Source organism: Oncorhynchus masou, chromosome 25, assembly GCF_036934945.1.
Source record: "Oncorhynchus masou masou isolate Uvic2021 chromosome 25, UVic_Omas_1.1, whole genome shotgun sequence".
Taxonomy (NCBI): Eukaryota; Metazoa; Chordata; class Actinopteri; order Salmoniformes; family Salmonidae; genus Oncorhynchus; species Oncorhynchus masou.
The window spans coordinates 11951997-11970298 of NC_088236.1; the positions used below are offsets into that span (position 1 = coordinate 11951997).

Here is an 18302-nt window from a genome sequence, read left to right on the forward strand (position 1 = left end):
GCCACACACACACTCACACAGACACACTTTCACACTCTTCACTGTTGTCATACGCTGCTGCTTCTTTGTTAATTATCTATCCAGATTGCCTGGTCACCTACATGTTCATATTACATCAATTATCTCACCTACATGTTCATATTACCGGGACGCAAGCGTAGGATTGATCACTCTGTCGCTGGCCGCCTTTGGGGAGGGTGTATAGTGTGAAAGGCCGAAACACCCTAGGAACCAAAGGTACACTACTGACGATGCGCTCCCAAATTTCACCAGGCTCACTGTTCATTAACTCTTGCAAGTGCTTGCACAAAGGATAGTAACATCTCATCCTGTGTTCTTGGAATCTACCTCCACATTATCTCAATTATCTCACCTTATCTGTACACATGTTCATGTTACCTCAATTATCTCACCTACATGTTCATGTTACCTCAATGTATCTCACCTACATGTTCATATTACCTCAATTATCTCACCTACATGTTCATGTTACCTCAATTATCTCACCTACATGTTCATATTACCTCAATTATCTCACCTACATGTTCATATTAGCCTCCAATTATCTCACCTACATGTTCATATTACCTCAATTATCTCAACTATTTCTTACCCTCGCACATTGACTCTGTACCAGTACTCCCTGTATATAGCCTCCACATTGACTCGGTACCAGTACTCCCTGTATATAGCCTCCACATTGACTCAGTACCGGTACCCCTGTATATAGCCACATTGACTCAGTACCGGTACCCCCTGTATATAGCCTCCACATTGACTCGGTACCAGTACTCCCTGTATATAGCCTCCACATTGACTCAGTACCGGTACTCCCTGTATATAGCCTCCACATTGACTCTGTACCGGTACTCCCTGTATATAGCCTCCACATTGACTCGGTACCAGTACTCCCTGTATATAGCCTCCACATTGACTCAGTACCGGTACCCCCTGTATATAGCCTCCACATTGACTCTGTACCGGTACTCCCTGTATATAGCCTCCACATTGACTCAGTACCGGTACTCCCTGTATATAGCCTCCACATTGACTCGGTACCAGTACCTCCACATGTATATAGCCTCCACATTGACTCAGTACCGGTACTCCCCACATGTATATAGCCTCCACATTGACTCGGTACCAGTACTCCCTGTATATAGCCTCCACATTGACTCTGTACCGGTACCCCCTGTATATAGCCTCCACATTGACTCAGTACCGGTACTCCCTGTATATAGCCTCCACATTGACTCTGTACCAGTACTCCCTGTATATAGCCTCCACATTGACTCTGTACCGGTACTCCCTGTATATAGCCTCCACATTGACTCAGTACCGGTACCCCCTGTATATAGCCTCCACATTGACTCTGTACCGGTACCCCCTGTATATAGCCTCCACATTGACTCTGTACCGGTACCCCCTGTATATAGCCTCCACATTGACTCTGTACCGGTACCCCCTGTATATAGCCTCCACATGACTCTGTACCGGTACCCCCTGTATATAGCCTCCACATTGACTCTGTACCGGTACCCCCACATGTATATAGCCTCCACATTGACTCTGTACCGGTACCCCCTGTATATAGCCTCCACATTGACTCAGTACCGGTACCCCTGTATATAGCCTCCACATTGACTCTGTACCGGTACCCCCTGTATATAGCCTCCACATTGACTCTGTACCGACTACCCCCCCTGTATATAGCCTCCACATTGACTCAGTACCGGTACCCCTGTATATAGCCTCCACATTGACTCTGTACCGGTACCCCTGTATATAGCCTCCACATTGACTCTGTACCGGTAGCCCTTGTATATAGCCTCCACATTGACTCTGTACCAGTACCCCCTGTATATAGCCTCCACATTGACTCAGTACCGGTACTCCCTGTATATAGCCTCCACATTGACTCTGTACCGGTACCCCCTGTATATAGCCTCCACATTGACTCGGTACCAGTACTCCCTGTATATAGCCTCCACATTGACTCTGTACCGGTAGCCCTTGTATATAGCCTCCACATTGACTCAGTACCGGTACTCCCTGTATATAGCCTCCACATTGACTCAGTACCGGTACCCCCTGTATATAGCCTCCACATTGACTCGGTACCAGTACTCCCTGTATATAGCCTCCACATTGACTCGGGTACCCCTGTATATAGCCTCCACATTGACGTACCGGTACCCCCTGTATATAGCCTCCACATTGACTCTGTACCGGTACCCCCTGTGTATATAGCCTCCACATTGACTCTGTCGGTACCGGTACCCCCTGTATATAGCCTCCACATTGACTCTGTACCAGTACCCCCCCTGTATATAGCCTCCACATTGACTCAGTACCGGTACTCCCCGGTACTGTATATAACCTCCACATTGACTCTGTATAGCCTCCACATTGACTCGGTACCGGTACCCCCTGTATATAGCCTCCACATTGACTCGGTACCAGTACTCCCTGTATATAGCCTCCACATTGACTCAGTACCGGTACTCCCTGTATATAGCCTCCACATTGACTCTGTACCGGTACCCCCTGTATATAGCCTCCACATTGACTCGGTACCCCTGTACCGGACTACCCCTGTATATAGCCTCCACATTGACTCGGTACCAGTACTCCCTGTATATAGCCTCCACATTGACTCTGTACCGGTAGCCCTTGTATATAGCCTCCACATTGACTCAGTACCGGTACTCCCTGTATATAGCCTCCACATTGACTCGGTACCAGTACTCCCTGTATATAGCCTCCACATTGACTCAGTACCGGCCTCCACATTGACTACCGGTACCCCTGTATATAGCCTCCACATTGACATTGACTCCGGTACCCCCTGTATATAGCACATTGACTCTGTACCGGTACCCCCTGTATATAGCCTCCACATTGACTCGGTACCGGTACCCCACATGTATATAGCCTCCACATTGACTCGGTACCAGTACTCCCTGTATATAGCCTCCACATTGACTCAGTACCAGTACTCCCTGTATATAGCCTCCACATTGACTCAGTTCCGGTACCCCCTGTATATAGCCTCCACATTGACTCGGTACCGGTACTCCCTGTATATAGCCTCGTGATTGTTATTTTGCTGTGTTATTATTTTTGTTGTCATATTTGTAGATTTGTCTTACTCTATTGGGAAAATGCTGGTAAGTATGAAAGTTCCCTGTTGTATTTGGTGCATGAGACAAATAAACTCAGCAAAAAAAGAAACGTCCCTTTTTCAGGACTCTGTCTTTCAGAGATAATTTATAAAAATCCAAATAACTTCACAGATCTTTATTGTAAAGGGTTTAAACACTGTTTCCTATGCTTGTTCAATGAACCATAAACATTTAATGAACATGCACCTGTGGAACGGTCGTTAAGACACTAACAGCTTACAGACGGTAGGCAATTAAGGTCACGTTTATAAAAGCTTAGGACACTAAAGAGGCCTTTCTACTGACTCTGAAAAAAGAAAGATGCCCAGGGCTCATCTGTGTGAATGTGCCTTAGGCATGCTGCAAGGAGGCATGAGGACTACAGATGTGGCCAGGGCAATAATTTGCAATGTCCGTACTGTGAGATGACTAAGACAGCGCTACAGGGAGACAGGATGGACAGCTGATCGTCCTCGCAGTGGCAGACCACGTGTAACAACACCTGCACAGGATCGGAACATCCGAACATCACACCTGCGGGACAGGTACAGGATGGCAACAACAACTGCCTGAGTTAAACCAGGAACACACAGTCCCTCCAACAGTGCTCAGACTCTCTGCAATAGGCTGAGTCCCATTGAGCAAGTCCCGGATCTCAGTCCCATTGAGCACGTCTGGGACCTGTTGGATTGGAGGGTGAGGACTAGGGCCATTCCCCCCAGAACTGTCCAGGAACTTGCAGGTGTCTTGGTGGAAGAGCGCAGTCCATGAGGAGGCGATGCACCTCAGTCCTTAATGCAGCTGGTGGCCACACCAGATACTGACTGTTACTTTTGATTTTGACCCCCCCTTTGTTCAGGGATACATTATTCCATTTCTGTTAGTCTAAACTCGTTCAGTTTATGTCTCAGTTGTTGAATCTTCTGTTATGTTAATACAAATATTTACACATGTTAAGTTTTCTGAAAATAAATGCAGTTGACAGTGAGAGAACGTTTATTTTTTTGCTGAGTTTACAATTTGATTTGATTTTGATGCACGCGCACACACACAGGTTGAACTATGTCTATCCCAAAAGATCACGGGAAGCATTTCATGTTTCAAAATAAACACAAACTGACACAGCAGGGCATCTAAATGAGCGGGTCAACTCTCAAGACAGAGACTGATGCCCGGTTGGAAAAACAACCTTCCTTCCTCCCTACCTTGAAGTAATGACTAATCTAACACAAGGTTTAAGCAACGGTTCTATCACATAGTTTTCACCAGTCCAACTATATCAGATAAGAGATTTGTTCAGGAAAGGTAGGAAGGAAGGATGCAAGGGAGGAAGGAAGTATTTAAGAAGGGCATGAATTACACACCCTTCAACACACAGCTGAGGACCCCTAGTTACCAGAGAGAGAATGAAGATCACTGGGACGTGAGAAGGTTGACCGGGTCTGTCACAGCCAGGGCTGGGCCTCGACAACACCTTCTTCACCTCACCTCATACGCACGCACGCACGCACACACACACACACACACACACACACACACACACACACACACACACACACACACACACACACACACACACACACACACACACAGAGAGACATGAGAAGTATAGCAGCTCTTCTACCTCATCTGGAGTCATCCAGCAGCTATTTGCCGTTTCCCCCTCACAGATATAAATACATCTAATTAGTTCTGCTTCTGGTTTTGCCCAAATGGCACCCTATTCCCTATATAATGCACTACTCCTGACCAAAGCCCTTTTGACTAGCACCCTAAAGGAGTGCACTATAAAGGGAATAGGTTTCCATTTGTTATGCGCTCTGTGTATGCCCCCTTCCCCTGGGCCTGTCTACAGAGAGGTATCAGCTCTGACTCCTAGGTGCACCTATCACCTCGCCCTCACATTCCCCTCTCATAAGATAACTGTTACTGCTTATGAAGTGCTAAAACAGACAGGGTGGGTATATAAAGAGCCCCAGAGACATCTCTGTCTTCGCTGCACAGTGTTTCTTCTCTTCTGCGACCCTCTCCTCCTGTATCGTTACCGTTAGCACTCCAGCATTTTTTACTTGCTGTGGGTCTCTCTCTCTCTCCAACCCTGTAACATTTTTCTGAACCATGACCGAGCAGACCAAAGCAGCGGCCCCATCGGCACCAGGGGCCCCATCACGTCCTCACTACTCTAGGGACTTCTTCTGGTCCCCCCTGTGGAGCTGGTGGCAGCGGCCCACCCCTAGCAGCCTCCTTCCCAACCAGGATTTCGGCCTGCCACCGTTCCTAGAGGCCGGAGACCTCCGTGACCTCAGCTGGATGGATAACATCCATAGACTCCTGGCAGCCAGCTCCTGGACTGAGTACATTCCCTCTATGCCCCTCTTGGTGCCCTCCTTTCCGGCCCCGGCCTCCTCAATGCACCAGCTAGCCCCCAAGCTGAGCAGGGTAGAGTCTGCAGGGTTGAAGGGGCTGTCGGAGGTCCGGGTGGAGGGGCACAATTGGAGGATCACCCTGGATGTCAGTCACTTCTCCCCCGCAGAGATCACTCTCAGGACCCGCAGCGGCTTCCTGGAGATCGGAGGTAGGCCTACCTGTTCTGGAACTATATTGAAATGCTCCTGTAATGACATAGCATAGATACTGGGCCTATTTAAACTGAAATGCCCCAGTTATGTTATAGCGCCATAGATACAGTCAATTTAAACTAAAATGTTGCTGAGTTCAATCCATCAATCAATCAAAATACCTTTTTACTATAGCAGACGTCACAAAGTGCTTTACAGATACCCAGCCTGAAAAACCAGGGAACAAGCTTGCAGATGCAGAAGCACAGTGGCTAGGAAAAACTCCCTAGAAAGGCAGGGACCTAGGAAGAAACCTAGAGAGGAACCAGGCTCTGAGGAGTGGCCAATCCTCTTCTGGCTGTGCTGGGTGGAGATTATAACACTACATGACCATTAAGGCCAGATCGTTCGTCAAGATGTTCAAACGGTCAAGGCGTTCAAACGTTGGAACGTACTGTATGTAGAAGTTATCCTGCAACTCTGTTTGAGTTAGTATCCACCACACTGTCTCAGTGTTGCCTAGCTCCACCCTGCTGTCTCAGTGTTGTCGAACTCCACCCTGCTGTCTCAGTGTTGTCTTACTCCATACTGCTGTCTTAGTGTTGCCTAGCTCCACCCTGCTGTCTAAGTGTTGTCTAAACCATACTGCTGTCTTAGTGTTGTCTATCACCACCCTGCTGTCTCAGTGTTGTCTAGCTCCAACCTGCTGTCTCAGTGTTGTCTAGCTCCATACTGCTGTCTCAGTGTTGCCTAGCTCCACCCTGCTGTCTTAATGTTGTCTATCACCACCCTGCTGTCTCAGTGTTGTCTAGCTCAATACTGCTGTCTCAGTGTTGCCTAGTTCCACCCTGCTGTCTCAGTGTTGTCTAGCTCCACCCTGCTGTCTCAGTGTTGTCTAGCAACCCCCTGCTGTCTCAGTGTTGTCTAGCTCCACCCTGCTGTCTCAGTGTTGTCTAGCTCCACCCTGTTGTCTCAGTGTTGCCTAGCAGCACCCTGCTGTCTCTGTGTTGTCTAGCTCCACCCTGCTGTCTCAGTGTTGTCTAGCTCAATACTGCTGTCTCAGTGTTGTCTAGCTCCACCCTGCTGTCTCAGTGTTGTCTAGCTCCACCCTGCTGTCTCAGTGTTGTCTAACTCCATACTGCTGTCTCAGTGTTGCCTAGCTCCTTCCTACTGTCTCAGTGTTGTCTAACTCCATACTGCTGTCTCAGTGTTGTCTAGCTCCACCCTGCTGTCTCAGTGTTGTCTAGCTCCACCCTGCTGTCTCAGTGTTGTCTAGCTCCACCCTACTGTCTCAGTGTTGTCTAGCTCCACCCTGCTGTCTCAGTGTTGTCTAGCTCCACCCTGCTGTCTCAGTGTTGTCTAACTCCATACTGCTGTCTCAGTGTTGTCTAGCTCCACCCTGCTGTCTCAGTGTTGTCTAGCTCCACCCTGCTGTCTCAGTGTTGTCTAGCTCCACCCTGCTGTCTCAGTGTTGTCAAACTCCATACTGCTGTCTCAGTGTTGTCTAGCTCCACCCTGCTGTCTCAGTGTTGTCTAGCTCCACCCTGCTGTCTCAGTGTTGTCTAGCTCCACCCTGCTGTCTCAGTGTTGTCTAACTACACCCTGCTGTCTCAGTGTTGTCTAGCTCCACCCTGCTGTCTCAGTGTTGTCTAGCTCCATACTGCTGTCTCAGTGTTGTCTAGCTCCATACTGCTGTCTCAGTGTTGTCTAACTCCACCCTGCTGTCACAGTGTTGTCTAGCTCCATACTGCTATCTCAGTGTTGTCTAACTCCACCCTGCTGTCTCAGTGTTGTCTAACTCCATAGTGCTGTCTCAGTGTTGTCTAGCTCCACCCTGCTGTCTCAGTGTTGTCTAGCTCCATACTGCTGTCTCAGTGTTGTCTAGCTCCACCCTGCTGTCTCAGTGATGTCTAGCTCCATACTGCTGTCTCAGTGTTGCCTAGCTCCACCCTGCTGTCTCAGTGTTGTCTAGCTCCACCCTGCTGTCTCAGTGTTGTCTAGCTCCATACTGCTGTCTCAGTGTTGTCTAGCACCACCCTGCTGTCTCAGTGTTGTCTAGCTCCACCCTGCTGTCTCAGTGTTGTCTAGCTCCACCCTGCTATCTCAGTGTTGTCTAACTACACCCTGCTGTCTCAGTGTTGTCTAGCTCCACCCTGCTGTCTCAGTGTTGTCTAGCTCCATACTGCTGTCTCAGTGTTGTCTAGCTCCATACTGCTGTCTCAGTGTTGTCTAACTCCACCCTGCTGTCTCAGTGTTGTCTAACTCCACCCTGCTGTCTCAGTCTCCATAGTGCTGTCTCAGTGTTGCCTAGCTCCACCCTGCTGTCTCAGTGTTGTCCTCCACCCTGCTGTCTCAGTGTTGTCTAGCTCCATACTGCTGTCTCAGTGTTGTCTAGCACCACCCTGCTGTCTCAGTGTTGTCTAGCTCCACCCTGCTGTCTCAGTGTTGTCTAGCTCCACCCTGCTATCTCAGTGTTGTCTAACTACACCCTGCTGTCTCAGTGTTGTCTAGCTCCACCCTGCTGTCTCAGTGTTGTCTAGCTCCATACTGCTGTCTCAGTGTTGTCTAGCTCCATACTGCTGTCTCAGTGTTGTCTAACTCCACCCTGCTGTCTCAGTGTTGTCTAGCTCCATACTGCTATCTCAGTGTTGTCTAACTCCACCCTGCTGTCTCAGTGTTGTCTAACTCCATAGTGCTGTCTCAGTGTTGTCTAGCTCCACCCTGCTGTCTCAGTGTTGTCTAGCTCCACCCTGCTGTCTCAGTGTTGTCTAGCTCCACCCTGCTGTCTCAGTGATGTCTAGCTCCATACTGCTGTCTCAGTGTTGCCTAGCTCCACCCTGCTGTCTCAGTGTTGTCTAGCTCCACCCTGCTGTCTCAGTGTTGTCTAGCTCCATACTGCTGTCTCAGTGTTGTCTAGCACCACCCTGCTGTCTCAGTGTTGTCTAGCTCCACCCTGCTGTCTCAGTGTTGTCTAGCTCCACCCTGCTGTCTCAGTGTTGTCTAGCTCCACCCTGCTGTCTCTGTGTTGTCTAACTCCATACTGCTGTCTCAGTGTTGTCTTGCCCCATACTGCTGTCTCTGTGTTGTCTAGCTCCACCCTGCTGTCTCTTTGTTGTCTAGCTCCACCCTGCTGTCTCTGTGTTGTCTAGCTCCACCCTGCTGTCTCTGTGTTGTCTAGCTCCACCCTGCTGTCTCAGTGTTGTCTAGCTCCACCCTGCTGTCTCTGTGTTGTCTAGCTCCACCCTGCTGTCTCAGTGTTGTCTAGCTCCACCCTGCTGTCTCTGTGTTGTCTAGCTCCACCCTGCTGTCTCAGTGTTGTCTAGCTCCACCCTGCTGTCTCAGTGTTGTCTAACTCCACCCTGCTGTCTCAGTGTTGTCTAACTCCACCCTGCTGTCTCAGTGTTGTCTAACTCCACCCTGCTGTCTCTGTGTTGTCTAACTCCACCCTGCTGTCTCAGTGTTGTCTAACTCCACCCTGCTGTCTCTGTGTTGTCTAACTCCACCCTGCTGTCTCTGTGTTGTCTTGCCCCACTGTGGGTCTCCATATTATTAGTATTATTCATATTTCTAATATTGTTGATATTTCATCCTCAGGGACTCATGAAGAGAGACCAGATGAGCATGGTTTTGTTGCTAGATGTTTCACCAGGAGATACATGTAAGTTTCCAAGCTGTTCGATTTTCAACACGGTGTGTGAGAAATGTTTTTCAGCTTCAACAGTTGATGTTGTAAAATACCATGCAGCTGGGAGAAATGTTTTGAGTGCTCAATTTACTGTCCTTTACACCAACATGTAGCAATATACATGACTTTTGCATGTTAACTGTATTGATACTGTATTCATCAGCATTATGACACAATACAACTGTTTACTACATATAACTTACGATACTGTGTTGTGTAAATGTAAAAGGGTGTTGTGCTTTCCCAGGCTCCCGATAGGTATCGTCTCTAAGACCATACGATCCTCTCTGTCTGGTGATGGAATTCTGACTGTGGAGGCTTCACTTCCTGACCCCAGCATCCCTGATGACATCATCATTCCCATTCAGGTAACAAAGGGTGAAACCCATAACACCTCAACTGTATGTGATTCTCATTGTTTACATCACTTCCTGGCATTGGACACTGAAAAGAAAGTATAGCATAGGAAGTAGGAAGCGTTGGTATTTCCTAGTTTTCCTGGTAATCTGTCCGTGTCCATGTCATGTCCTGTTTATTATTTTCTGTCATGTACATTAGAAGGACAAAGTTAGAACACAAATGACCTTTAATTCTAATGTGTGTGCTTCCTGTATTTTCTTGACTGCTGCTTGTCTAACTACGAAGGTGGAGAAGGAGACCATAAGAGAAGATGGAGAGGAGGGTGGAGCTAAACCAGAGGAGACTACCGTAGCTGACACAGACTCCCAGCCTTCTCCATCTGCCCCTGCTATGGCCCCTGTATCCCTGGAGGCGCGTGACTTCACTCCCGCAGAGCCTGGCACCATGCACCCCACAGAGGCACCCAAGGATGGGGACAAGTTAGCACAGGAGGTCCCTGGAGAAGAGGCTCAGCCAGACAGCGCCACGGCTGTGCCAAAGAGCCATGAGGAAGGGAGAGGAGGAGCAGAGGAGGGGGAGACACACACTAAGCCAGCTGGAGAGATGGAGACCCACCCCCCAGAGCATGCAGATGAAGAGGGAAAAGAGGGAGAAGGGCTTCCAGATCACACAGAGCCCTTTGAGCACCTTGATGCCCCTGACTCCCCAGACACAGTCACGTCCGACCGCGGGGAACACAAAACAGACCCAGCCCAAGACCATGACGAAGAGCCCCAGCACTCGGAAGGCTCAGGGGAGGCAGCCGAGGCCCCGCCCCAGCCTGAGGAGCACGAGCCAGGCATGAGTCCATCAGAGGAGGGGGCCCACCACTCTCAGGAGCTGGAAGTTCCAGAGCACCCTGATATGGAGCAACAGGCATACACCAAGTAGAGAGAGAGAGAGAGAGAGAGAGAGGGGGATGAGATGTGACTGAGAGAGAGAGAGACATGGCTGTAATTTCATAAGGAATTTGCTAAGATTCAAAACATCCATCCCAAGCGCCTGCATTCTGCAGACTTCCTCTTTAGGAATAGCCTGGTCCCAGATCTGTTTGTTCAACCAATTGTAGACAATGACCATAAGAATTGGCAAGACAGCACAAACAGATCTGGGATCAAGCTACTTCTTCACCAGCTAGCAGCAAAAGCTTGCATAATAACCCTGATTCTATCAATGTGCGTGTGAGTGAAGAACCACACACAGTCACTGTGACCATGCACTGTTTGGAGCTCCAATAAACCAATAGCAAATGAAAAAGCTAATGCTTTGTCCTGTTGTTGTTAATTTATATAATAATATAATAATATATCCCATTTAGCAGACGCTTTTGTCCAAAACGACTTACACAGTCACTGGGACCATGCATATGGGTGGTCCCAATAAACCAATAGCAAATGAAAAAGTGCCATGCTCTGTCCTGAGCCACACAGGACCACCAATTTTGTTACTATCATTTACATTTACATTTACATTTTAGTCGTTTCGCATACACTCTTTTCCAGAGCGACTTACCATCAATATTCCATCTGTTTTGGTATTCCATCTGTTTTGGTATTCCTTGTGTGATCATATTGACACAGCCACCTAAAAAAATAACCTTTTCCAGTTGATAATCACATGCATACAGTTGCCGTTGAGATAATGAAGATTCATGAATTATAATGCCTTTAAAGGAGTAGACAGACATCATTCAGTATGTTTGCACAGCTGGGTTTTACAGTACATGTGTCAGTTCAGGATGAGCAACTTGGCCAAGGAGACGACCATGGTTTTGATCACAGCTACAATACAACATCACAATGGAAGGGTTTTCGCTCCACTCAGTAAAATAGGAGGATAAAACATTGACCGAATCAGAATTAATTCGATAACTAGAAGCCTATTCTCAGGACATCCCCAAAATGTGAATTCTAACACCTTCAAAACACCTTAATCTGAATACAACACTAATTTGTGTGACACAGCAAGCGACATAATCCTCCAATTGTTCACCCTGAAGTGAAACAACTAATCTAGTAATGCCCTCTTATTGCCCCTCACCCTTGGCAGTGACAAACTCCCCTGTATTCATCCTTGGGTTGCATCCCAAATGTAACCCTATAGACTTCATGTATAGTGCACAACGTTTGACCAGAGCCCTATGGACCATGATTGGTTCATTATAAAGGGAAAGGGTGCCACTTGAAACACACACCTAAATCATTCGGAAATTATTTAGACCATTTTACTTTTTCCAAATCTTGTTACGTTACAGCCTTATTCTAAAATGGATTAAATAAATGTTGATCATCAGCAGTCTACACACAATACCCCATAATGACATCACAATACCCCATAATGACATCACAATACCCCATAATGACATCACAATACCCCATAATGACATCACAATACCCCATAATGACATCACAATACCCCATAATGACATCACAATACCCCATAATGCCATCACAATACCCCATAATGACATCACAATATCCCATAATGACATCACAATACCCCATAATGACATCACAATACCCCATAATGACAAAGTTGGAACAGGTTTTCAGAAATGCATTAAAAGAAAAATGCAAGTCGGAAGTTTACATACACCTTAGCCAAATACATTTAAACTCAGTTTTTCACAATTCCTGACATTTAATCCTAGTAAAAAATTCCCTGTCTTAGGTCAGTTAGGATCACTACTTTATTTTAAGAATGTTAAATGTCAGAATAATTGTAGAGAGAATGATTTATTTCATCTTTTATTTCTTTCATCACATTCCCAGTGGGTCTGAAGTTTACATACACTCAATTAGTGTTTTGTAGCATTGCCTTTAAATTGTTTAACTTCAAACGTCAAACGTTTCGGGTAGCCTTCCACAAGCTTCCGACAATAGGTTGGGTGAATTTAGGCCCATTCCTCCTGACAGAGCTGGTGTAACTGAGTCAGGTTTGCAGGCCTCCTGGCTAGCACATGCTTTTTCAGTTCTGTCCACACATTTTCAATAGGATTGAGGTCAGGGCTTTGTGATGGCAAATCCAATATCTTGACTTTGTTGTCCTAAAGCCATTTTGCCACAACTTTGGAAGTATGCTTGGGGTCATTGTCCATTTGGAGGACCCATTTGCGACCAAGCTTTAACTTCCTGACTGATGTCTTGAGATGTTGCTTTAATATATCCACATAATTTTCTCTCCTTATGATGCTGTCTATTTTGTGAAGTCCACCAGTCCCTCCTGCAGCAAAGCACCCCCACAACATGATGCTGCCTCCTGCGTGCTTCACAGTTGGGATGGTGTTCCCTTTTTCCTCCAAACATAACTGTGGTCATTATGGACAAACAGTTTCGTCAGACCAGAGGACATTTCTCCAAAAAGTACGATCTTTGTCACCATGTGCAATTGCAAACCGTAGTCTGTAGTCTCAAGTAGAGGCAGCTGTGTATCGTTGTCTCTGATTGAGAACCATACTTAGGTAGCCTTTTCCTACTGTGTTTTTGTGGGTAGTTAATTTCTGTTTAGTGTTTTTCACCTTGCAGGACTGTTTTGTGTTTTCCCTTTGTTGTTTTTGTTTATTCAGTGTTCAGTTCATTAAAGAACTATGAACACTTACCACGCTGCACCTTGGTCCTTCTTCCACCAACAGTCGTTACACCTTTGATGTTTTTCTGGGATTGATTTGCACTTTTCGCACCAAAGTACGTTCATTTCTATGAGACAGAATGCGTCTCCTTCCTGAGCGGTATGACGGCTGCGGGGCATCATGGTGTTTATACTTGCATACTATTATTTGTACAGATGAATGTGGTACCTTCAGGCATTTGGAAATTGCTCCCAAGGATGAACCAGACTTGTGGATGTCTATAATTATCTTTCCGAGGTCTTGGCTGATTTCTTTAGATTTTCCCATGATGTCAAGCAAAGCGACACTGTGTTTGAAGTTAGGCCTTGAAATACATCCACAGGTACACCTCAAATTGACTCAAATGATGTCAATTAGCCTATCAGAAGCTTCGAAAGCCATGACATCATTTTCTGGATTTTTTCAAGTCGTTTAAAGGCACAGTCAACTTAGTTTGTGTAAACATCTGACCCACTGGAATTGTGATACAGTGAATTATAAGTGAAATAATTTGTCTGTAAATAATTGTTGGAAAAATTACTTGTGTCATGCACACAGTAGATGTCCTAACCGACTTGCCAAAACTATTGTTTGTTAACAAGAAATTTGTGGAGAGGTTGAAAAAACAAGTTTTTTTCAACTGTAAGTATTCAGACCATTTGATATGAGACTTGAATTTGAGCTCAGGTGCATCCTGTTTCTATTGATCATCCTTCTATTGATCATCCTGTTTCTATTGATCATCCTTCTATTGATCATTCTGTTTCTATTGATCATCCTGTTTCTACAACTTAATTGAAGTCCACCTGCGGTAAATTCAATTTATTGGAAATTATTTGGAAACGAACACATTTGTCTATATAAGGTCCCACAGTTGACAGTGCATGTCAGAGCAACAACCAAGCCATGAGGTCAAAGAAAGTGTCTGTAGAGCTCCGAATCAAGATTGTGGCAAGGCAAAGATCTGGGGAAGGGCACCAACACATTTCTGCAGCATTGAAGGCCCCAAGAACACAGTGGCCGCCATCATTCTTAAATGGAGGAAGTTGGAACCACCAAGACTCTTCCTAGAGCTGGCTGCTCGGCCAAACTGAGCAAACGGAGGAGAAGGGCCTTGGTCAGGGAGGTGACCAAGAACACGATGGTCACTCTGACAGAGCTCCAGAGTTCCTCTGTGGAGATTGTTGTCCTTCTGGAAGGCCCCGTCTCTGCAGCACTCCACCAATCAGGCTTTTATGGTAGAGTGGCAAAATGGAAGCCACTTATCTGTAAAAGGCACATGGCAGCCCGCTTGCAGTTTTCCAAATGGCACCTAAAGGACTCTCAGAGCATGAGAAGTAAATCAAATCAAATCAAATCAAAAAATGTATCTTACATTTACATTTACATTTAAGTCATTTAGCAGACGCTCTTATCCAGAGCGACTTACAAATTGTATCTGTCACATACACATGGTTAGCAGATGTTAATGCGAGTGCTTGTGCTTCCAGTTCTGACAATGCAGTAATAACCAACAAGTAATCTAACTAACAATTCCAAAACTAATTTCTTATACACAGTGTAAGGGGATAAAGAATATGTACATAAAGATATGAATGAGTGATGGTGCAGAGCAGCATAGGCAAGATACAGTAGATGGTATCGAGTACAGTATATACATATGAGATGAGTATGTAAAAAAAGTGGCATAGTTAAAGTGGCTAGTGATACATGTATTACATAAGGATGCAGTAGATGATAGAGTACAGTATATAAGTATACATATAAGATGAATAATGTAGGGTATGTAAACATTATATTAGGTAGCATTGTTTAAAGTGGCTAGTGATATATTTTACATCCTTTCCCATCAATTCCCATTATTGAAGTGGCTGGAGTTGAGTCAGTGTGTTGGCAGCAGCCACTCAATGTTAGTGGTTGCTGTTTAACAGTCTGATGGCCTTGAGATAGAAGCTGTTTTTCAGTCTCTCGGTCCAAGCTTTGATGCCCCTGTACTGACCTCGCCTTCTGGATGATAGCGGGGTGAACAGGCAGTGGCTCGGGTGGGTGTTGTCCGTGATGATCTTTATTTATTTTTTTATCAAATCAAATCAAATTTTATTTGTCACATACACATGGTTAGCAGATGTTAATGCGAGTGTAGCGAAATGCTTGTGCTTCTAGTTCCGAAAATGCAGTAATAACCAACAAGTAATCTAACTAACAATTCCTAAACTACTGTCTTATACACAGTGTACGGGGATAAAGAATATGTACATAAGGATATATGAATGAGTGATGGTACAGAGCAGCATAGGCAAGATACAGTAGATGGTATCGAGTACAGTATATACATATGAGATGAGTATGTAAACAAAGTGGCATAGTTAAAGTGGCTAGTGATACATGTATTACATAAGGATACAGTCGATGATATAGAGTGCAGTATATACGTATGCATATGAGATGAATAATGTAGGGTAAGTAACACTATATAAGGTAGCATTGTTTAAAGTGGCTAGTGATATATTTAAATCATTTCCCATCAATTCCCATTATTAAAGTGGCTGGAGTTGAGTCAGTGTCAGTGTGTTGGCAGCAGCCACTCAATATTAGGGGTGGCTGTTTAACAGTCTGATGGCCTTGAGATAGAAGCTGTTTTTCAGTCTCTCGGTCCCAGCTTTGATGCACCTGTACTGACCTCGCCTTCTGGATGATAGCGGGGTGAACAGGCAGTGGCTCGGGTGGTTGATGTCCTTGATGATCTTTATGGCCTTCCTGTAACATCGGGTGGTGTAGGTGTCCTGGAGGGCAGGTAGTTTGCCCCCGGTGATGCGTTGTGCAGACCTCACTACCATCTGGAGAGCCTTAAGGTTGTGGGCGGAGCAGTTGCCATACCAGGCGGTGATACAGCCTGACAGGATGCTCTCGATTGTGCATCTGTAAAGGTTTGTGAGTGCTTTAGGTGACAAGCCGAATTTCTTCAGCCTCCTGAGGTTGAAGAGGCGCTGCTGCGCCTTCTTCACAATGCTGTCTGTGTGAGTGGACCAATTCAGTTTGTCTGTGATGTGTATGCCGAGGAACTTAAAACTTACTACCCTCTCCACTACTGTTCCATCGATGTGGATAGGGGGGTGTTCCCTCTGCTGTTTCCTGAAGTCCACAATCATCTCCTTAGTTTTGTTGACGTTGAGTGTGAGGTTATTGTCCTGACACCACACACTGAGGGCCCTCACCTTCTCCCTGTAGGCCGTCTCGTCGTTGTTGGTAATCAAGCCTACCACTGTTGTGTCGTCCGCAAACTTGATGATTGAGTTGGAGGCGTGCGTTGCCGCGCAGTCGTGGGTGAACAGGGAGTACAGGAGAGGGCTCAGAATGCAGCCTTTTGGGGCCCCAGTGTTGACGATCAGCGGGGTGGAGATGTTGTTGCCTACCCTCACCACCTGGGGGCGGCCCGTCAGGAAGTCCAGTACCCAGTTGCACAGGGCGGGGTCGAGACCCAGGGTCTCGAGCTTGATGACGAGCTTGGAGGGTACTATGGTGTTAAATTCCGAGCTGTAGTCGATGAACAGCATTCTCACATAGGTATTCAGCATTCTCACATAGGTATTCCTCTTGTCCAGATGGCTTATATGCGTCGCGGAAGTTAGAATAACAGTGATCCAAGGTTTTGCCAGCCCTGGTGGCGCAATCGATATGCTGATACATTTTAGGGAGTCTTGTTTTCAGATTAGCCTTGTTAAAGTCCCCAGCTACAATGAATGCAGCCTCAGGATGTATGGATTCCAGTTTGCAAAGAGTCAAATAAAGTTCGTTCAGAGCCATCGATGTGTCTGCTTGGGGGGGAATATATACGGCTCTGATTATAATCGAAGAGAATTCTCTTGGTAGATAATGCGGTCTACATTTGATTGGGAGGAATTCTAAATGAGGTGAACAGAAGCATTTGAGTTCCTGTATGTTTCTGTGATCACACCACGTCTAGTTAGCCATAAGGTATACGCCCCCGCCCCTCTTCTTACCAGAAAGGTGTTTGTTTCTGTCGGCGCGATGCGTGGAGAAACCCGCTGGCTGCACCGCCTCCGAAAGCATCTCTCCAGTGAGCCATGTTTCCGTGAAGCAAAGAACGTTACAGTCACTGACGTCCCTCTGGAATGCTACCCTTGCTCGGATTTCATCAACCTTGTTGTCAAGAGACTGGACATTGGCGAGAAGAATGCTAGGAAGTGGGGCAGTTAGATTCTCTGGTCTGATGAAACCAAGAGTGAACTTTTTGGCCTGAATGCCAAGCCTCCCGTGTGGAGTAAACCTGGCACCATCCCTACAGTGAAGCATCGTGGTGGCGGCATCATGTGGGGATGTTTTTCACCGGCACGGACTGGGAGACTAGTCAGTATAGAAGGAAAGATGAATGGAGCAGAGTACAGAGGGAGATCCTTGATGAAAACCTGCTCCAGAGCACTCAGGACCTCAGACTGGGGCGAAGGTTCACCTTCCAACAGGACAACAACCCTAAGCACACGGCCAAGACAACGCAAGAGGGGCTTAGGGACAAGTCTGTGAATGACCTTGAGTGGCCCAGACAGAGCCTGTTACCCTCTGAAAGATCTCTGGAGACCTGAAAATGGCTGTGCAGCGACGCTCCCCATCCAATCTGACAAAAGTTTGAGAGGATCTGCAGAGAAGAATGGAATGGGTGAAACTCCCCAAGTACAGGTGTGCCAAGCTTGTAGCGTCGTACCCAAGACTCGAGGCTGTATTTGCTGCCAAATGTGCTTCAACATAGTACTGAGTAAAGGGTCTGAATACTTATGTAAATGTGACATTTCAGATTTTTATTTTTAATAAGATTGCAAAAAAAATCTAAACCTGTTTTTGCTTTGTCATTATGGGGTATTGTGTGTAGATTG

General features: G+C 46.3%; 1 protein-coding gene across 1 annotated transcript; it reads left to right on the forward strand.

Moving 5' to 3' along the window:
• The first annotated feature begins 5282 nt into the window (after window positions 1-5282).
• Window positions 5283-10741, forward strand: LOC135513496 (heat shock protein 67B1-like). The gene is made up of 4 exons (XM_064936374.1): window positions 5283-5739; window positions 9317-9380; window positions 9655-9775; window positions 10053-10741. The coding sequence occupies exons 1-4, from the start codon at window positions 5283-5285 to the stop codon at window positions 10695-10697; spliced, it is 1287 nt and encodes a 428-aa protein (XP_064792446.1). The 3' UTR covers window positions 10698-10741.
• Window positions 10742-18302: the final 7561 nt, after the last annotated feature.